This window comes from Ambystoma mexicanum, chromosome 3p (genome assembly GCF_040938575.1).
Source record: "Ambystoma mexicanum isolate Mex_15411 chromosome 3p, UKY_AmexF1_1, whole genome shotgun sequence".
Classification (NCBI taxonomy): domain Eukaryota; kingdom Metazoa; phylum Chordata; class Amphibia; order Caudata; family Ambystomatidae; genus Ambystoma; species Ambystoma mexicanum.
The window spans coordinates 137,096,959-137,119,464 of NC_090925.1; the positions used below are offsets into that span (position 1 = coordinate 137,096,959).

At 44.7% G+C, this 22,506-nt stretch overlaps 1 protein-coding gene across 1 annotated transcript in view; it reads right to left on the reverse strand.

Moving 5' to 3' along the window:
- Positions 1-6,838, reverse strand: part of LOC138580166 (killer cell lectin-like receptor subfamily B member 1A) — a 162,955-nt gene extending 156,117 nt beyond the window's left edge. Inside the window, exon 1 of the mRNA XM_069650496.1 lies at positions 5,993-6,838. Coding sequence (XP_069506597.1) covers positions 5,993-6,551 — 559 coding nt within the window. The 5' untranslated portion in view covers positions 6,552-6,838. The remainder of the gene's footprint in view (positions 1-5,992) is intronic.
- Between the last annotated feature and the right edge of the window lie 15,668 nt (positions 6,839-22,506).

Below are 22,506 nucleotides of genomic sequence, written 5' to 3' on the forward strand. Positions count from 1 at the left end.
AATGCCCTGTTTAATCATTCTCTAGTGAATAAGAAGAAATGAACATTAATGGTCGACCTAATTTATGAATAATGGTCAACATATGATATAACTGCCTAAACTGGTAAGTATATCACTTTAAGTGGTCTAAAAAGGAAACGAAACGGTGACACTCAGTATGAATGAAAAAACTTGTGGGAGTAAAGGTTGAGGCACCATCAAATGCAAATTAGAAGCACTGAGCAGGAATAGGTGAATAGGAAACTCTTTAGGATACATTTGTGCATCAAGGTGTTAGTGTTCAAAAACAGAATCATCACTTGCATCAAAAATGGAAGTTCACGAAGGAGTACAAGAAAGATCATCCGAGTTGTTCGATCTTTAATTCCAAGTGGCTACAGTCTGGGGTTACACAGAACACCATTGGTTATTCTGCATCAGAGAGACAAGAAAGAACAAAAAACGAAATGTATCTCTGTCTGTATGTTATGCAGACGTTAGAAATGTAAGCATTTAATGATGGAGTATACTGCTTAGCATTCCTTATACAATCGCGGTTGCGCAATAGAAGAAATCGTATAATGCCCTTATCCGTCATGTTTACAATGTTGAAGCTTTATCCGTGTTTTATGGACCGGACTCAGGGTAAATGTCCTGTGACGTTCCTTTGTTCACAAATGGCTGCCAAAGTGCTACGGGTTCCTATTTAGTGGCCTGTAAACATAAAGGCATAAGATGCGTTTAAGTGACAAAGAGGCGTAAAGGAAAACCTCATCTCGCAACCGCCTACGCTAATCAAAACTTAACGAGGCTCGAGTTAAAGGGTGAGAGGTCAAGGTCGCAATGCATGAACGAGCAGGAGGAGATGAGCAGCTGATCGAGCTTGTTAGATACGGCACTCCATTTGACATGAATGGAAGTCTGTATTTAGCTAACTTAAAGGGCTACAGACTTTACATGTAGCTAAATCTTATGCACAGGGTTCTAAATCTTACCGCGTAGTGTGTTTCCTCCAGTAGTTCTCCATCCGTACTTGCAGTGCCGTTGCTGGCGTGTTCGGTAGATCACATGATTTAAATACCTGAATGGACGGGTCTCCAGACGTCTCGCATATCATGTGAATTGAGCGCTCACGTATCGTGTAATTGGAGCATACGTCAAGCTAGTACCTTTAGCTAGTTGTGCATGGATATTACAAGTTCCTCCTTTGTTTCCTTAATCAATGTTCATCCGTGTTACTCGCGCAACTATGAGGCGAACCCCATTGGAAAAAGAGCTGTCATCCACGCGCGATGTTGGTAAGTCAAGTATGTTTGTAATAGTCGATTGTATTTTGTTTTAGTGTTAGAATAACAATTTACAGATTCCAATCCACTTTCTCATTGAGGCCAGTCCTGGAACTGTTGGTTAAAAAAATAAGTTGTTGTTCTTTTTTTAGGAGGATTGTTTTGTCCCTGTTGGAGTCCATACTGGGAGTCAGTTTGTAAAGTACTGTCCATTTCAGGTCTTCCAATGTGTGTTGATATTCTATCCAGTGTTCGACCATAGGTGCGTTTTTGGTTCGGTTCTTTAGGCAGCTTTTATGTTCACCAATGCAGAGTTTCACCTTCCGATCAGTTTTACCAATGTAGATTGTTTCACATGGGCACCAGATGGCATAAACTACCAAGGTGGAATTGCAATTGGTATGTGATTTTTGTTGCCATTTAGAATTAAGCCCTATGTCTACTTCTGTGCTCTTTGTTGTACACTTACAATATACACACTGTCCACATGGATAATGGCCCACAATTTTCGGAAGACCCCATAACTGAGACAGGCTCATTGTGGATCTCGGTCTGAGCAAGTCATCGTTCCTGGTGACTTGTTCTTTCAAATTTTTGCTGCGTTTGAACGCAACAGGTCTAGGTATCGGTGTCTCTCCTTTTTCCAGAATTGGCCAATTTCTCAAGATTATCTTCTTGATATCATTTGACAAATTGCTGAAGGTGTTGATTATTTTGGAATCTTTCTTGGTTTCAGAATGTTCTTTGTATTCCAATAGGGACTCCCGATTGTTGTCATTAGCTTTTTTGAGAGATTTCCTAACTATCTTGTGTGGATAGCCTCTTTGATGTAGCTTGTTCTGCATCTTGACAGCTTCTTCGTTAAAATCCTCCTTCTTGGAACCATTCCTTTTGAGTCTCAAAAATTGGCCCAAAGGGAGGTTGTCCCTTACATGTCTAGGATGTGAGCTACTATAATGCAGCAGCGAATTTCTGTCTGTCGGCTTGTTGTAGGGTTTGTATTGCACACCATGACCCTTATAGGAATACAAACAATATATATGTACTAACGGTGACTAATTTAACAAGCCGCCTTCACTATACAAATTCACGCTTTTCTGATGGCCCAGGGAGTGAGCAAGGGGGGAGGGGTGGGGTCTCTTTGAAAATAGTCACAATAATGGCTCTAATAAGGACTGCCAGAAGGTGATCAGGGGCCCATTGCAAAGGTCTGCTTGGGGGACCCCTTTTGTGGCCCTGCCAGAAGGTGATCAGGGGCCCATTGCAAAGGTCTGCTTGGGGGACCCCTGTGGTGGCCCTGCCAGAAGGTGATCAGGGGCCCACTGCAAATGTCTGCTTGGGGCCCCATGTGGTGGCCCAGCCAGAAGGTGATCCTGGACCCCCAGCAAAGGTCTGCTTGGGGGACCCTGTGGTGGCCCTACCAGAAGGTGATCAGGGGCCCCCAGCAAAGGTCTGCTTGGAGGACCCTGTGGTGGCCCTACCAGAAGGTGATCAGGGGCCCCCAGCAAAGGTCTGCTTGGGGGACCCCTGTGGTGGCCCTGCCAGAAGGTGATCAGGGGCCCACTGCAAAGGTCTGCTTGGGGCCCCCTGTGGTGGCCCTGTGGGACACCTGGAGGCTGGTATTTCATGTTAGGCAGGGCGTTGCAAGACCGAAAAGAGTACTACTTGGTTCCAGGAAATACACCTTCACAACGAGTATCGCATCTTGCTTCCAAAACTAAACAGGGCCCAAGAGAACATGTATTCCTCTCTGACACCAGCCCCCTCGGATCCCTTTTTACGGCTACCAGCCCACTCATACTTCTTTTCTCAGCCCCAGGCCTATCTTCTCATCCCCATGCACCCCTTTCTCTGCCCCCAGCACCTTGCACCCCTTTTCTCGGCCCCCAGACCCCTCGCACCCCTTTTCTCTGCCCCCTTGCAAACCTTTTCACGGCCCAGGACCCTCGCACTCGTTTTCTCGTCCCGAGCCGTTCAGCACCCCGCTTCTCCACTCCTACACCCCTCGAACTCCCTTTCACGGCCCCCAGCTCCTCAGCACTCCTTTTCACAGCCCCCAGCCCCCTCACACTCCTTTTCACGGCCCCAGCCTTGGTGCAGCTCTTTTCATGGACCCAGCCCCTCATACTCCATTTCTCAGCTCCCAGTCCCTTGCACCCTTTTTTCATCCCCTCAAACCCGTTTTCTTCGTCCCACCCCCTTGCACTCCTTTTCTTGGCACCCAGTCCCCTCTCACCCCTTTTCTTGACCCCCAGCCCCAAACCCCTTTTCTCGGCCCCAAGCCCCTTGCACCCATTTTCTCAGCCCCAGGCCGCTCTCACCCGTTTCCTCAGCCCCCAGCCCCCTTCCACAACTTTGCACGGCCCGCCGCTCACTCGCACTCCTTTTCTCGGCTCCTAAGCCCCCTTGAGCCCCTCTTCTCGACTCCCAGACCCCTCGATCCTCTTGACACAGCCCCAGCACCCTTGCACCTCTTTTCACAGCTCCCAGTCCCCTTGCACCACTTTTCTCAGTCCACTCGTGCCCCTTTTCACGTCCCCCAGGTCCCTCACACTCCTTTTCACAGCCCCAGACCCGTCACACCAGTCGGGGCACTGCCCCCAGCCCCCTTGCTCCTCTTTTCACAGCCCCTGGACTCCTTTTCACGGCCCCCGCCCCCCGCCCCCCTTGGACCTATTTTCTCAGCTTCCACACATCACTCTTCTTGGACCCTTGCCCCCTTGCACCTCTTTTCCCAGCCCTATGGTGATCCTTTTATGCACCCCTAGATTCCCTTCTACGCCCCCCGCTCCAGATACAGACCTCTCCTGTTTCACGCGTCTATTCCCCTGGCTCGGCCTTGGCTCGGCCCTAACCAAGAGATCCCTGGCTCTCCCAGCTTTACCAAAAACAGGCCCATGTCCGGGTGTGTGCAGAATGCATGGAGCCCGTGCCCGCCCAGGCACGCTACTGCGCACAAACAGCTTCCTGAAGCAGAGCACGTGAGGGGCCAGCCTGCAAGAGTGCACGTGAGCGGCCAGCCAGAGTGCACATCAGATGTCAGCCAGCCAGAGTGCACGTGAGGGGCCAGCCGGTCAGCCAGAGTGCACGTGAGGAGCCAGCCAGCCAGAGTGCATATCAGATGTCAGCCAGCCAGAGTGCACTGAGGGGCCAGCCGGCCAGAGTGCGCATCAGATGTCCGCCAGCCCGATTGCACGTGAGATGTCAGTCATGTTCAATCAACTGGAACCTTTTCCAGTACCAATGAGCAGCATGTACCCGCGCATGTTGCCATGACAATGTGAAGGCTGGCTTAATTAAAAAATGACTTCCTTTCGGAAACGCGTACCACAAACCCCACATCTGAACATTACAATAAAGTGGTTAAAACCATTTAATAGGTGCCAGTGAGGGCAATTATTGTGCTTATCAGTTTCCCTGGCCCGGAAAAAATGCTCGTAAAATTGCCAGAATTCCAGCACAAGCATTTTTACCAGACTGGGCAAACACAAGTTTGCCGGTGGGGGCCACGGATGCCCCAGGCCCCGTGCTGCACGAAGTGCGGCACGATGGAGGGCCTGGGGGGTTAGGCGCAGGGTGGGGGAGCACAACAAGCAGGAAAGAAAAAGGGAGGGGCAGCCAGGCGGCGCCCCCACCCGCGGTGCGCAAAGAGACACACAAAAAGATAGAGGCTAGGTGAGAGAAGTAACAAAGGGGGGTGGGGAGGACAGGAAGGAGCACCAACGGCCAGTAATCAGCACAACAAAGGTGGAAGGGGTACAAATACCCCAGAGAAGCAGGACCAAGGCACAACCAGGTTAGGAGCTCACCTCACTCGGGTAAGCTCCCAGGGCCTGGATAAGGCGGTAAAGGATTCGTTTTTCCACCCAACCCGCCCTGCAAGAAAGAAAAGAGGAAGCCGGAGCAGGAACGCTGAGTACTTTTTCACGGTACACGGTAGAAGAAAAAGTCGTAGGCGGCGGCACGTGTCCAGGAAAGGATGCCACAGGACAACGAAAGGGAGGCTAAAGGAAGGGGGGCATCCCAACCCCTGGACACGAGGGCCCAAAAAGTGTTTAGCTACTGTACAGTTGTCATAACCAGTGTACAGTGCCATTATTGTATGTAAATAAAAAGGCCTACGGCCACTAATTTTTCCACGCAAACAGAGCTTGCACGCTTCATCATTTCTGGGTCAGGGCACAACACAACAGGGCCAAGAGCTGGGGGGGAACCCACACTACTCAGCCTATCTACATCCAGGCCTGACCTGCTGGTAAATCAGCCCCCCACCAGTAACAAAATTCTGCAGTTACCGGAACCGGTAATTGCAGCAAACGCCGGCATAGGGGGCTACTGGTGTTTCCGCCACCTGGAATATCAGGCGGTAGAAACAGTAGGGTCAGTTTGCCGGTATCTGCCGTAATTACCGACGGGATACCGGCAAACTTATTATGACCTCCTATGTGTCAGTACCCCGGCACACATTAAGCAAGAGGGAGAGAATGTTGTTGGTTCAGGAGATGACAGACATGTGCAATTTCACACACTACAGATTAGCTTAACTGTAGAAAGGAGAATTGGGCTGTGATTTCTGGCGCAGTTACACTGCCGTGCACCTTGCGGTGAGAGGGGGTGAGGATAAGAACTGACTATGCGGAAGCTGCGGATTATTGCACCGGCAGCGGAGCAGCGCATTCCCCGATTCCTCAGAAATGACAGTTCACTGGTGTAGTTGCGCATCATACCTGTAGAGGGCAGCAGATACCTTTGGCAGCTCTTCCCGGCTCCTGCAGGTGTCTCCGTGGGCTGCGTGTCTACTTTTCTCGGGAGCAGTTTCTGTAGATGCGCCCCAGGGCCTTCAGTCCATGCTTTCTCTTTCTTGGGGGGTCCTGACCATCCTGGGGGGGGCAGCGGGTAACCAGTGACATTCCCCCCTGCTTCTGTATCTCCCCCTGCGCCGCGTGCATCTTGGGAAAGTGAAAGCCCCAGCCCCGAGCCCTCGCTCCTCGCAGGCTTTCTCCACCATGGACCCCGGAGCTGCTGGGACCCCGCCTCACACCCAGTCTGAGCAGCGGGCTCCGCTTCCCCGTCCAGGGCCCCGGGTCCTGGCAGAGATAGGGAATCAAGGCAGTCTGAAGAATATGATAAAGTGGTACATGCTGAGGAACGCCCGCAATCCATGCGGGAAAGTCCTGAGTCCGTGGAGATGCTGCGTGGGTTGGGTGGTGGTGTTCCTTTCTCCGGGTCCCCATCCTCCGAGGCTTTAACAGTCCCAGGTGCCCCCCGAGAGTGCAGCGCTTCCATCCCGTCCAGAGTGCTCTTACCAATAACTTCCCAGCAATGGGGCAAAACTGTAATATCCCGTCTGTGATGATGCGAGCAAGATGGGGGGTGTTGGGGGGTGGGGGGTGATTCACTCTCTGGCAAGGGATCCCCGCCGCGCAGCGTGAACAAAAGAGACACTCACACGTAGTGCGGTTCCGGAGCGGCAAGTGCCTTTCGCGGACTCTGCAGGTTCCCTGTATATATACTTACAGGCTGGACCTTGCAGCCAATCTGCACTGTAACTTCCTGCTTCCTCCTCCCTTATGGTGGCCAGATTGCCAAAGCGAAAAACCGGAACGACCAAACACATCACAGGCCACCAATTACCGCCCCTCCCCCAACACGCCCCCACAACCACCACCCAATCATATTTCCAGCACTTCTCCTTTCTATAAACTGTATATGATCTCATTTGATCAGTTTTGTCTGTGAATCTTGGCATGTTAATTCAAAACAAGCGTTTGCTCTGATTGATAGTACATGGCTTGCTGTACAGTCATTTCCAAGCCAGTCTCTGTGGGTTCGGTGCACAGTACAAATAAAAAAATTAAACTAAACTAAGAGTCCAAATTCCAGCAGGACACGAAAGGAGCGACCCTGGTTCCTCTCTGGCCCCTAATGCACAGTAACCTTAGGCCCTTTCTTCAATGTTCTCATCTTCAGAGTCCCGCCCGTACATGAACCGCTCTGCCCCATCCCTCGCATAAACACATCACACTTGGCATACACGAAACTCAGACCCATACCCTTTCTTCATGTAATTAAACCTGGCATCACCCATTGCACACACTCTGCACTCACCCCCATCCTATGCATGAGTGACACACGAATTGGCAACGCAGCAGTTTTGGCTTTTGCGGGTGTTCATTGCATTTTATATTTATAGGCACAAAAGTGTGTTAAACTCAATGGGGGAATCGCAAAGAGCTTGCGAGCTAAAGTATGAGTCATCACGTGACTATTACCATTTTTCTAGTAGAGAAGCGACTTCATGTGGAACCGAAACTGTTCCAGAGACCCGTACAGCGATCCTGTAGAATGCTCCTCTGCTGTTCTGGTGGCCTCGCTGTGATTGGACCTGCAACCAAGGGAGGCGTGGTTTATTAGTGGGATGGGCGTCCTGTGTGGTTGATGCTTGCAAGCCGGAAGTATCAGTCTTGATTGCCTGTTAGAGTTTGGATTGGTAGTCACTGCAAGACCCATGTGTGTGTCCTCTAGACGGGAGCGCCCCAGGGTCCATCAGTTAGAAGTTGATCCTTTTTGGTGCTAATACTGTTGAAGAATCCAATCCTTCCTTGTGTGGGACTTTCTCTTCAGAGTATTGTGGTAACCCAAAGAGGTGTGGTTCTGAACTCTGCACTTCACAAGGTTTCAGGAAGTGCTCCCTCTCATAGGGCTGCTGGGGGAGCACTCATGCAGTGTTAGGCAGCAGTACTTACTGTGGAAGAAACAGAGCCCGCAATATATATTATTGAAAAGTAGCAAGGAACAGAAACAGTATATCACATTGCAATGAAATAATAAGTCCTGTGTGCTCCCTTAAAAAACTCCAATAGTAATCTGCACTTACCCAAAAAACATGAACTTTTACAGACTAAAAAGTGCTGACATCAAGAAGTCCTTATCTAAGAATGTCCTTATGTGGCCTTGGAGGGTCTTTGCTCCTGAGACCTGGGAATGCGCCGTTCTCTCTTTCAGGAGCGAGTCCCGCCAAGTCCTTCTCTGGTTTCTCCACTAGTCCTTTATTGTCCTTCTTTGTGTATGTGCTAATATTGATGTATCCCAACCGCAGAACAAAAATAAAGTAAAGCTAATTCTAAGACTAACCCACTTTTCTTTGCGGATGTCCAATTTGATCTTCAGTAGTCCAGACTCCTTATTTGTAAAAGTCTGTGGACAATTGAAGCTGACAGAGGAAAAAATGCTCAATGCGATACTGAGTCAGTTATAATCTATCTAAACTGAGAGGGCAAATGACCAAATATACGTTAGAAATGTGTGTAGTATTTTAATTAACGTGTGCTGTAAACAAAGAATACTGTTTGACATAACAATGCAGAATCACAAAATAACGTCTGCGAGAAATCTCAAAAGTGAAGGAAACAAATTAGGTCATCATAAATCAAATGCAATAATAAAAACTGTGAAACAAAAGGAAAACCAATTGAATTACACACTTCAATTCCTAATTATACACATTGGTTAAAGTGTTGTTCAGTGTAACAAGTGTCACTGAGTATTCATTTCTTGCTAGGTAAATAGCGTGAAATCCTAAATTTAAAACAATAAGCAGGACTATTCCAAAATATGAAATGTTCGCTATTCGTGTAAAGATTTCCCAAGTTTTCCTCTTGTATCCTAAGGCTATATTAGGCCTATGTCCGGGTCTTTGGGTAAAAGATATCTTTGCCTATGTGGTGTTTGATGGCAAACTATGTGGTGTTTGATGGCAAACCAAACTCTTCACGTTTCGGCGGTCACTAGACTCAATTGGCCCGCCTTCATCAGGGCGTCAGTTTGGAGACCCTGTGTGAAAATGTATAAAAAGCAATCAATAAAGGAACCTCTCAATCAGTGCCTATATTTATTTAGCAGTGACAGAATAAATTCAAACTCTAAGTAGCCGGCCTTTATTTTACCTGCCGGTACTTAATTCCCAAGTGACAAGTCGTGTCTGGAGTGGAGCACAAAGCAGTCCTTGAAGCTGGTCGCTATGTGGTTGCTGTGTCTTAAGCAGCCTGTATACTTTACAACCCACTGGGGTATTTCTCCGACGGCCCCCCTTGGGACAACCTACAAGTGAAAATAGTATATGCCCTGTTAGAGAAAGGATGGAGTGCATTGCAGTGCATTGCAGACCCAAATCTGTTGTTACAGTATTTACCTGTGGGTATGGAGGCCCGTGGTTGGTAGTAGTCGGGTCAAAACGGGTATGGCTGGTGTGCTAAGGAAATATCTCTTCATAGTTTTGGAAGTAAATGGATCGCTCAAACCACATCTTCAAAGGGTAATCAATTACATGTCTATATAAGTATATAGAAATGTGGCAAGACTGGCCAACTAATTGCTGTTCTCTTAGCAGTACCTGTTACGGTTATTATTATTTATTTATTTATTTATTTATTTATTGTTTATTTGTTTCGGTTTATTATAAACCTTTACAAAAATAGAGTATAAAAGAGTCATTGCAATTCAAAAATACATGCAGAGAATCAGACAAAAGCAATTTACACACAGACAATAAAAAAAAATATAGCTGAACTGACACAAACAATTTAAAAAACCATACCGAATAAAGACGAACACTAATTTTACAAAGTCAAACAAAGGAAAAACAAAACCAAAATTCAAGTACAACTATAGACAAAAAAGGAATAGATAATGAATTCAAAAAAATAACATTAGAATTAGTAACTCTCACAAAAAACTTTGCGGAATCAACTAACTCTATAAGATTACTTTTTCACTAATTAAAAATATTTTGATAAATTCTACAGACATTGAGTATTCAGTTACTATCACTCAAATATCGTACTATTTGCACAAACTAAGTTCCATCCCAAGGGGATTGAAACAAAATACAGTTTTGGTAGAAAGACCCTGTTTAGCACAGATTGCAAACATTTCTCAAAAAGGAGGTAACTTGTTTACATTTTCTGTGGATCTTACACATTTTGCAAAGTATAATATTCTTTGGCTCTTTAGTGCCGGACAAATGAAAAGTATATGTTGCAATGATTCAACCACCCCCCGCTATGCAAAAACGGCACCATTTCCAGTCATCCTGATTACAATTTCAAATGGATTTGATTTGGTTTGTTGGAAGCACATTAAACCTATAACGCATTAAATCGTTACGTAGGGTCTTACAAGGATATTTTAGTAGGTTTCCTTCCTTGGCTGGCTACCATTTCCATATGGAACAAACCTGCTTATACATTTTGGTTGCTAAAATACGATTCTTGGTGTTCTGCCAATCAAAGCCTGTAAGGCTTCCTTTGATTTTAGTCGGCTTGTTAAGCAACAATATAACAGACATTCCTAGATGTTTAAGACACAGCATCATCTCTAGGTGCAAGATGTTCATAAAAGGGTTAGTTTGTTCCTTATTGGCACACATATATAGTTCACCTTCACAGGACATGTTACATTTTCTCCACAAACACATTATTTTCCAGATTACATAGGTTGAGAGAGATTGTAGACCAAATTCGTATTTGATTAATTCAATGGGGATACATTTGGGCAAGAAGAATAACACTGACATCCACATTTTACTCTCCAAGGACTTAAAGAACTCATTCAGTTCATTGGAGAACAATTCCATGCCGTAAACCAGTCTTGGTATAACCTTCATGTTATAGAATTGCCTCAAGGGCACCATAGAGACTTTCCCAAATTTACTTTCGATAGAACGCATTTGCCTTATAGCAACTTCAGCCTTCAGTTTTAGTTGGCTTTTTATGAGGGCAATTGAACTTACCACAGAGAAGAAATATCCCAGATATTTGAATGCCACTTGGGATCTAATCAATTTCCCTTCACAGAGCCAAGTAAAAGCACTCTCCCTTTTGTTAGATTGGCCAAAACGAACAATGATAGTCTTAACTGAGTTGATTTTTAAAGATAGATCAAATACAAACCTTTCAAAAGCTTTGATTAGCCGTTGGAGACCCACCTTGGTGTTATCCATTAATAAAAAATCATCGGCGTAAGCCATCCAGGAAAGGCTAACGTTATTCAATTTCGGTGAGAGTAGACCTTTGTCGGTAAGTGCAACATCAGCCCCACTCACATATAAATTAAATATGGTGGGAGCCAGCATGCAACCTTGGCGAAGGCCTTTAGGAATTAAAATTTCTTTAGAAAGATGGCCTTCCGAATTCAGTCAAACACTCAATCTGGTATCCAAATAAAGTGCTATTACAATGTCTAAGAGATGTTTTGGAATAGTCAGATTTTTCAGTACTAGCCATAGGGTATTTCTGTCTACAAGGACAAATGCCATACTTAAATCCATAGACGCGACGAAAGTAGGTCTTGCGCCTAATTTCATTGATTTGGCAAATAGACAACTCAAAATTAAACCCCCACAATCATTGCTGATTTTCTTTTTGAAACCAATTTGTCTAGGGTCCAGGATTTGGTTATTAAAAATCCATTTTTGGATGTCAGCAAGAACCAAAGAGGCAAACAGTTTGGTCTCGGGGTATGCGATAGCAATAGGCCTATATCATTTTGGGACTTAGTCAAGAACCTTTTTAAAAATTGGTATAACAAGACTGAGGAATATGTTTGAGAGTCAAGACATTATCAAACAATAGATGCAAAATATTGGCCCACAATACTAGATTGAGTTTCAGTAATTTGTTGGATAAGTTGTTAAGCCCAGGGGGAACCCGAATTTTGGGATTTTTTGATAGGACCCACAATACTTCCAACAGAATGGTCAAGAGACCAAGCTATTCCAGTTTCTCTTTTTATACTCACTATTGTCTTATTGATAGTATAGAGGTCACAGAAATGGCCCAGCCACATGTCTTCCGTAATAACATTCAGTGACAAAATCCTTCTGTGGTCTTTCCATGTCATTGATCAAACTCCAAAAGTTAGAGGAATTTGCACCCCGTAAAAAAATGTAACATTGACTCGCCATCTTGTTGAGAGTGAATCCATCTATAACTGATTAGCCAATTTGTATATCTTTGTTTAATAATTTTTTTCTTATTCAAAATGGTGATTAGAGATAACCCAGATTCTTGCACAGATCTTATTTCTTTCCTCAGCAAACATTTGCGTTTGTGTACCACAAGATCTGTTAAGTGGTATTCTTTTTAAATGACCCAATCCTTGGAGGGAAACTATCCTCCAGCCTCCTAATGGTAGTAGAAATGTGATGTGTGAAATTTGAAGTCGAATAATGATCTACACGTTGGTAATGAGACAGTGCATCATACTCACTCACCATTGTATTTGTAAATGTTTAAGTTTCTTTTCGTGTCCATTTTAATCTACTTCCCTTGACATTTGCCCGTATACCATGGTTATAGATTTTAACTGAAGGGCGTTCAGAATAATCCAATAATTCAATGATAAGCATACAGTGGTCACTGCTAGTTGACTCATTGATTTCGATTTTCAACAGACGTTTCGACAATTCTTTGGACAAAAAAATATAGTCTAGAGTTGACTGATGTCCCCTGGCTTTCCAAGTGTAGTGGTCATTGTACAACAGGTACAAACCTCATACTTCAGCAAAATGTGTCCAAATTCTACCTCTCAGTATGGCATTCCCACCTATTCTAACCTGTGTACCAATAGACGAGTTAATAACATCACCGGCCAAACGGTCACATTTGCAATCAGCATTCATGTCTCCAGCAATGACAAGTTGCCCATCTGGGTTTTCATGCATCCATGTTTCAATTACTGCCCCTAAATTGGACAGTTGAACCTCTAGTTGCTGATCCGATTGCTGACAAGGGTTCCAATAAACAATGACAATGAGTAGAGGAATACCTTCTTCTTTTGCCCCGACCAGATCGGAAGTTACAAGAAAACAATTGGAAATACACCAATCCCCAGTTTTGATTAAATGACTAGAACACTTAGATGCTATTAGAAGACCACCACTAGGTCGGCTCTTTTTTCCTGTTTGGGCAGTAAGAGTTGACATATCGTAACCTTCCCAACAAAGTTTCACGGTAGACCAAGATTCTTGAATTAGAATAAAATCATACTGTGCCAACAGAAGCATCAGGCTCTCATTGTTCCTTAGGTTGGGACAGCCCCTTGAGTTCCAGCTAAGAAACTTTATGTTGTTAGAAGCGCTAAAGAGGCTTGCCCAGCTGCTTCAGTGTATCAATTGATTCTCACAAAGAAAGGGCCAACCATCTCCAATCATGTTTGTCAGAGTTGAAATCAACATCTAGAATTTTTCGTGACCTGCATTCCGGGGTGCATTTACTTGGGCATTAGTTGTTGTTTAGTTCTGTTGCAGAATGTCAAAACCTCTACATTGTAGCTGTTCAGCTTCTTTCAAAAGGAGTGACCTGACCAATGGTGATGGTATAACTAGACCTAGATAGTCGTATCTAAATTTATGTACAAAGTCAACTAAAAGTATGTCAGCTGAGGTTATTAACCTTAACTCAGGGATAGATGCAAATACCGACAAAATGTAGGGTCTATTCAGTGATATATTTGCACTGTCATTAAACAACCATCTCATAATCAACCCGGGTAGTTCTGGGTAGACCAATTTTCTCAAATAAGTATCCGTCGGTTCCCTTCCGCCCTCAATTGCATTAGCATTGACATTCTCATAATACCCATCCTCCTTTGTCTTTTTGACCACTTGTTAAAACTTTTTGTAAGAGGTGCTTACAGTTGGTCTTAGTGGCACCTCTGTATTTGCCAAATTACCCCTCTTCTCTTCCAGAATATGGTTTTCTGAGAATATCTTAAGGATCAATTGACGTATGGCATCTTCCTTATAGAGAGGCTCTGTATTGTACTGCCCTTTAATATTTTCATTAGTCAAGTTTGAATTAGAAGAAACTTCTTTCTTGCCCACTGAGGTCACACGAGGAGGACAGGGTTCATTCTTCTGATTTGAGGAAGAAATACTATTAGAAGTTACCCATTCAGAACTGCCCAGACCCGTATTAACAGTGGTTTTGCCCCCCATCATGGCTAAAGTAGAATCTTTGCCTGTATCAGTATTGGGTTGGGTCATTTTTCCATTCAGAATAGGGACCAATGGAGGGAAGTCCAAATCTTTGGGCTCCAAACCTTTAGACACAGATTGATAATTGAGACCATCTATCTCTGAAATATGGGCAGTTTGGATGGAACCCTTGAATATTTCAAAAACATCATCCCTTTTCTTTTTCATTACCTCAAAGAGTGCATAATCACCCTCTGAGTATACACACTGTGAGGCTTGGTCGACGGTCACTTTAGGACAAGATTGCGGGTTGGTACCAGTAGTGCTTGGTTTGATAATTTTTTTTTTTTTGCGGCGACAGTACATATCATCGGCATCCAAGATGATGTCTCTTAGATCTTTTTCTCTTAAACCTTTTCTGGAAGATTTTTTATTGACTTCGTTTTTCTTTTTAATTTTGGCTAATGTTTTGCCCTGTCTTTTAGATATTTTAGTTTTGAAGTCATCTATTGACTCCCGATTCGGGAGAACAACACCACAGCCAACCTGATAATTTTTGACACCCATAGCCTTGTTCCCATCCACTCTATCCCCTATTGGAGAAATATCATCCATTTCTTGAGTGGCGGCTATTATGTTAATTTCATTGGCTATTTGAAATTTCACAATGTCACTAGTAGATTTGTTAGTGGTATTGTGCAGTTCTTTCATACGGGAGCAGTAAATATGTCTTTAGAAGCATGAAGAACAGCTTCTCCCATTGTGACCGGTAGTTTACCCACTTCAGAAGCTAAGTTCTGAATAGCCGCCGTCTGTTTCCTTAATTCGGACAAAATCAGCTGTTTAAAAATGCCTAGCAGGGCTGATGTGTCAGAATTGATTGCTGCTTGTGCGCAATCAAACTCAAAAGGGTCAATGTTATCATCAAACATATGGTCAGACGGAGCAAAAATGCTTGGTGTGTCATTGAATTGGTCATGATCGAGGTTCAGGGGTTTGTTCGAACTCCCCAAGGAGGGCCTAATATTATCTACATTTTGTAAGGGGTCCATTGTCCACACATCCACAAATAGTGGTTGGGAGGGGTCAATAGACTCCTCAACAGGTCTGCCCATTAGAGAGCAGTTTTGCGCACACTGTAGTAATGCCTCCTCGCTATTAGAATCCAGGAGAGGTAGAGCCATTGCTCTCGCTAAACTAGCCCGTCTGGTATTTACTGCGGCAAAGAAATCCACTACCGCCTCTTTTCCCATTGGAGGCATTTTGTTTTTCCTCATAGTGAAATGTGATCAGATGGATACCCAAAGAAAAGGAATGGAAAACAAAAATGCTTGTGTACCTGTGGGCAAAACACGTTGTTTATACAGTTTAGCAGCTATTAATGAACATCAGTGAGCAATTACCTCTACGGTTGAGCCGCCCCCTGCCCCCGCCAGCCCAACAGCCTTAGCACTTCAGAGGCACTTCCCGATGCGTGCGCGATGCGTGAGCACCGGAGTACCTATAGCTGACGTGCGGGAACGAGGCTGGAGAGATGTGTGGTTGTGGGCGTGGCGGTGGGTGGGGCTGCAAGGGAAGCAGAAAAGAAAGTGAGTTTGCGGCGTGAATGCTGTTATAACCCCAAAGTCAGTAGTGCACAAAACAAATACAGATTTAAAGTCAGTAGTGCACTAAGAGAGGAGGAATGCTGATTCCTTAGCGGAGTGTCAAATATTTACTTGGTAAGACCATGTTTCAACGCACAAGTAACTTCCACTTGGCGACTATACGTGATATCCAAAAAGCAGTTTGAAGAGAGGAGAGTCAGCGAGTCAGCCCAACACCTTAGCACTTCAGAGGCACTTCTGGATGCGCAAAACGGTTACTAACATTAGTAATTACCTGTGAGTACAAGTTCAGTATTTCATATTTGGGGATTTTGACTCAGAGGTATGTTGAGTTTGGCAATCTCTGTTCCTGAAAAGATGAGCAGAGAGGATATATTATGTCAGGTAATCCTCGAACGGGGACAGTAATAGAGCATGCTACAGCTGAATTCAGACTGTGTAATCAAAGGATGCTTGCGTGTTCACCAAAAAGTTATAGTAAAATGTGAAAAGATGATTAGCCTCTGGCCGGTCATCTGCGCACTTAGATGGATTGTGCATAGAGACATCTTTGTTTATTGTTACATGCTACGAGCGCTCGCTCCCCTTGGATGTGCTAAGTAGTAGCTACTAGCTAAATTGTGTGTTCATGTCCTGGGGCATTACTGTGTATGGCACGGTTCTCCGAGCGGGGAATCCTGCATACATACCTTTAGGTTTCAGGCCATGGAGCTGCTGGGTCGTAGCTTCTTCGTGCTTCGCGCGTTGCACTGGGAAACTCAGTGCGTGCGCGGCAGAATACCTAAAAATAAAATGGTCATCATAGAAATGATGCTCGGGATCCCTGCCCCTATTGGTGAACGTGATGCGGAGGCAGAAACCTCAGAATGGTACGGGGCTCCGTTGCTGTTGGTTGTCACAGCAACAGTCTGTATCTATTACTTAGAAGTCTCATGGTTCGCCACGGCTCGTCCTGCTTGACTCGATATGTAACTGCAACGTTGCGTGTGACACTGTGGCCGCTTTGTGTTACTCTGACCTGCATGCTGAAACAGAGGAACAGGATCGACAATCTAAATGTTGTGATTGGTGGTGCCGTGGATATTGCACCCTTAGGGAAATACAGTAAAATAGGACTCTGGTTGTCCACAGACACAGTTGTCCATGCTGGTGTCTCCAAAAAGTGGGGGTGTTGTGTAAACTTGTTTGTCCCTTAATGGAAACTTCTTATTGGGAATAATGCTAACAGTTTAGCTAAACCTGGTTGTATTGCAGGAGGCTCTTGACTGTGCAGTTCGAACCAACAGTGTATGTGTGCAGTGTATTATCGGTTGGAAGATTTCATTTAAACTCTGGTGATACGTATCCAGATTATGGATCCATCTGCACTCCTTTTGTAGCAGACAAGGCTGATGGTCTGCCCCACCTTTTACTCTTTCCAGTACCCACCAGGTGAAGTCATTTGGAGAATGTCTGGCTTCTAGGAAATGTGTTACTAAAGGTGCTGTCAAAGTCTTGCACCGGATCTTCGTCCTGTGTGCAGATAGTCTCAGATTAATGGCTCTTGTTGTCTGTCCTACATATCCTAAACCGCACAGGCATTCAATGCAGTAAATAACATTCGAGCTTTTGCAGTTTGTGCAATCTTTGAAAATCCATTCCCGTTTTCCATTTGTAAAGGTTTTCATCTTTCTAGTAAATTGGCACACCACGCAGTTCCCACATGGGTGATGCCCTTCTATAGGGCGTAATGTTCTTTTCCCCATATATGCTGAGTCTGATTGACAGAGAGAATGGACCAAGTATTATTTAATGTTCTTCGCTCTTTTGTATGCATACCTGGGTGGGGGATCTTCTGGTAAGTTAAGTCTGACAATGTGCCAGTACTTATTAATGATCTTCTCGAGCTGTGCTGTGTCTCTGCTATGTGTGACCACACAGGTTAAATAGTCTTCTCTGGTATTGGTTGTTATGTTTAGTGGTTGCAGGAGCAATTCTCTATTCGAGTTGAGTGCTCTTTTTACGGACTGGTCTAGTAATTTTTTGGGGTAGTCCCTGGTCCGTAACCTGTCTGAGAGGAGTGACGCGTGTCTTTTGAAATCTTCGGATGAGGTGCAATTCCTACGAATGCGCAGGAATTGCCCATAGGGCAAATTTTCTTTCGTATGTGTTGGGTGGTTACTAGTATGGTGTAGTAACGTGTTCCTATCCGTCGGATTACGGTGAAGGTGACATGCAAGTCTGCCATTTAAATGCCAAATGGTGAAGTCCAGGAAGAAGACCTGTGTCGTGCTGTGTTCTATGGTGAACTGAATGTCATGATTGCACGTGTTTAACCATTCCCAAAATTGTAATAATTGGTTCAAGTGACCTGTCCAAATAAAGATCACGTCATCTATGAACCTATGCCATTCCCCCACTTGGTCTCGCCAGTGGATAAGTGGGGAAAACACATAGTCCTCCTCATATTTTGCCATATTTAGGATAGCTAAACTGGGGGCAAATGCTGCCCCATCGCTGTCCCTTTTGTCTGAAGGTACGTTTGTCTGTCAAATGGGAAAAGGTTTTTGCGCAGAGCTATCGTCATTAGTTCCAGAATGAAGTTTCTCAGAACCCGACCCTGTAGTGGGTCCCTAGTGAGCCACTCACGGATGCAGTCAATCGTCACCTCTTGTGAGATATTAGAAGAAAGAGACTTGATATCCATGGTGACTAAAATCTGGGTTGATGGGTCAAACGGCATATCCTCAAAGATGGTGATTGTATGGGTGGTGTACCTCAGGTAGGTGCTGGTTTTCATGCTGAGGGGTTGTAGGAAAGTGTCTACAAATGTATATAAGGACTCCAGGATTGAACCACATCCCGAAACTATTGGTCTGCCTGGTGGAATATGTGGGTCTTTATGGATCTTTGGCAGAGCATAGAAGCATGGAGTTCTGCCTCCCGGGGTAGTAAGGAATTCTTCTTCTTTTGCAGATAGCCAATTCCTCTCCATTGCATAACTTACCACTTCCGAAATTTCCTGACCCAAATCTTTTGTTCAGTCTTTACGCAAAATGGAGTAACATTCCCTGTCACTGAGTAGGGCCAATACATGTCTTTGTATTGTGTAATAGTTATAATGACTATTCCTCCTCTCTTGTCCGCCAGTTTGATTACTATGCCCAGAACCAAGGAGGCTCTACGGGTCCCTTTTCCCTTGAGACAACAAGGGAAGGGACCCATTTTGAAGAGATGTTAGTGCTTGTTTCTTTTTTAAAGTTAAGTTGTTTTGGAAACCCATTTTCTTCTTTGTGTTTTTAAGTTTGGCTAGGTCTTGTAGAATGCACTTTTCAAACGTTAAGAGTTCATTGGGGACTTGATTATTCAAAGGGGTAAAAGTCGAGGGTTTTTGTAAACCCGTGTCTACTTCCTGGTCATCTGAGTTTGGAGGTTGTTCTTTAAAGAAGGTACAGAGTCTCACTTTTCTAAGGAAAGTACGAACTTCCATTTCTGAGTAGTACCAGTCTGTGTGTGTGGTTGGTACAAAAGATAATCGCTTCATCAATACTGACGTTTGTGCCTCTGTAAGGTCAATGCCAGCTAGATTGAATATGGGTGTGGGTTGATCAGCGGTGTTGGGACCTACTGGCTCTGCCTGCGTCGTCTGGGTCGGAAGCCTGGTCTTCCTCCTCTTTGCGGGGAAGCCCATTGAGGGTACCCCCATTGGGGATTGCCAAAACCAGCCCCCCTAAACAAGAAAAAAAGGTGGTGGTGGATATGTAAAATTTGGTTGGGGTTGACCTGTAAGCCCATTGAGGGTACCCCCATTGGGGATTGCCAAAACCAGCCCCCCTAAACAAGAAAAAAAAGGTGGTGGTGGATATGTAAAATTTGGTTGGGGTTGACCTGTCTGTTGTCTGGATTGATCATTTGAGGATGATCCACTACTGGATCCAGAAAAAGTGACCCCTCTGCGTCGATTTGACTGTTGTCTCAAGGGAAGGGGAGCCGTAGGGCCTCCTTGGTTCTGACTAGCCAGATAGTTGTCTGAAATGTAGGGATATATTAAGTCTAATTGAAAATCTTTAATATCTGTTAGGAAGAATTCTACAGAATGGCTAAATTCCCATACCCACTGAGTCCCTCAGCAGCTTTGCTGGATTTCTACGATTACTTTTTTTACCTGGTAAGAGTGTGAGCCTTTTTTGCCACTCTTACATGTGTTTTGCTGTGTGTGTTTAACATTTTTGTGTTCATAGACTGTGGAGCCTCTCCTACTCCACAGGCATCATTCTTTTACTGTGTGGTACACAGCACCTTCAGTGCAGTGACACAGGGTTGTCTTTTAGACTTCCCAACTCAGACTCCATTTCGGGGACTGACTACTGTCTCCCAGAACACATAACGTTGCCATTAACTTTATTAGCCTCTGTAAAATCACAGACCCAGTACAAACCATCTTACATGGAGTACTGGAAAGGGTTAATACTTAACCCTTTTTGTCTGTTCCTCTTGGAGAATTATTTTGCCCACTTTTCATCAAGATTTGGCTGGTGGCAGTGGTAACTACCCTATTTTTCCTACCGCGGTTATCTTAAATAACCTTGGTATTGTTTTAGGCTATCTTGGTAGCCTCGAACTTAAACCCGCTAGACCATATATGTTTTATTACGGTTCCGGCTGGGTTTATTCACCCTTTCGTTTTGTAAAAGTCTTTCTCGTGTTTTACTCTGCATGCCAAACCAGGTTTGTTTCCTTTGTTCACCGTCTTTTCGCGGGATTCTACGCAGAAGCCCTACTTATGCACCTGTATGTCTGGGGGGAAAGGATGTGAGGGAGGGGTTTAGGACTCCCTGCACAAGGTCTCCTTGGAGACCCATGTCGCACTCTGCAATGATTGGCTGTGGTGACTGTCCCGGCAGGACAGCCACTCTGCTGTGTGATTGTCAGCCAGGCTGTGTGAATGGGGGAAAACTTCATAAAAAGCAGGTCTCTGGGAATGGAAATGCAGAGTCGCCACTGGAGCGAAAGAACCGACGAGGAGCTGACAGAAGTCCCTACCACGACTGAACCGCCCGGTGAAGCCCTGCTGCAGGTCCGAATCCTCGAACTCCAACGACAGAGAAGATCCTCCAGGAATCTTCTTCCCCTGAGCTGGTGGGACCAACCAGTTCACCCAAACTGCAAGCCAGGACTCCCTCCTCTGGACAAATTCGCTGTACAAAGCTACAGTGGGCCGGATAGCCAGGAAGGTCAGACCCTGCTTTGCTTTTAAGGAGTGCACCTTTTATTTGTTGCTTTGCTCTGCTGCTGGTTTCTTCCCTGGGTAGTGCAGGACCCTCCAGTCTTCCTGCTTCGTGTCAGTCCGACAGTTGCTTCAGGAACCGTGAGCCTGCAAGAACTACCAGGAACATCCGCCTCAGCTACAGCTTCTTCTCCATTGAAAGGTACTGTTCAAATCCGGTTGTTCGTTTCGTTCAGCCATGGTGAAAGTGTGTGAAATCTTTCTCCAGTCCGAGGGCTTGTCCTTCTCTACTCCTTATCCTAACTTTTCTGCCGACCAACTTCGTCTGGAACTCTTGGCAAAGACTTAACCGCGAACTACCCTGAACTGTGTGATCTTGAGCAAAAGACTTTTGTCCCATTGACTTTGGCCCTAAGCCTTTTTGATTTGATTCCATCACTGTAGTCCCTGCTTACTTACCTGTTGGTGCTATTCATTTTCTACCTAACTTTCTTTCCCTTCCTTTTAAATTTCTGGAGTGCCATTTTGCTCCCACTTCATTTTGTGAGCTTAACTTGTCTGGAACCTATTGGGAGTCGTGTGGTGTATTAAGAGTGTGATGTTTAAACTGCTTTACTTTAATGAAATGTTATTCAACTGATATTTAGATAAATGTATATTCTTTTACTCAGAAACCTTGAGTCAGTGTTTGTTTGAATCATAAGAATTGCTGTCCTTTGTGTAACCATTGATAGTGCTCACTTCCTCTTGAGATAATTCTGGCTGCTCAGCCACTTTTACTGTGTAGTACAGGCTTGTACCAAAGGTGAATCTGTACTGTCACTTGTAGTCTTAATTTTGTGTGGTGTTCCCAAAGGATACTGCATACAATTCTGCCTAACAATATCCTTCTGGAGTTTTTTTTGTTTTTCTGGCAAGTGTTGTTGCTTTAAAATCCTCAAATTGTTTATTTAGGTCCAATAATTGATTTTTTACATCTATGATGGTAGTTCTAGTTTGGAATTTAGCCTCCTCTCTATAAAGCTCTTTTTGCATTTGGTGGCTAATTCTTTGGGCCGTTGTGATCATAAGGACCATTAGGTCGCAACTGCATTTTGTGGCAATGCAACTAAAGTTTGTGATATATATTTTGTCATCAAGGAATAAACAGGGTATTTCTGACTATAATGCCATTTGGAATTAGGCTTGCCTTAAGATATTCCCTTAGGAAGTGGGCATGAAATTCTGTCCTAAATGTCTTCTTTTTTAACCGTATTATATTATCCCCTGTGTTTGTAGTGCCCACAATTGGATTGTTACCTGATGGGTAAAAAAATGATGGGCCCTGTATCGTGTCCTGTATTTGCTGTTCTGCGAAAATAAGAGTAGCATGCTCCGCTATCCCCTATCGTCTGGTATTGACTAAAGAGACCAATCACAGCTGAAGGTCATTGTGATATGTTGTTCACTGCT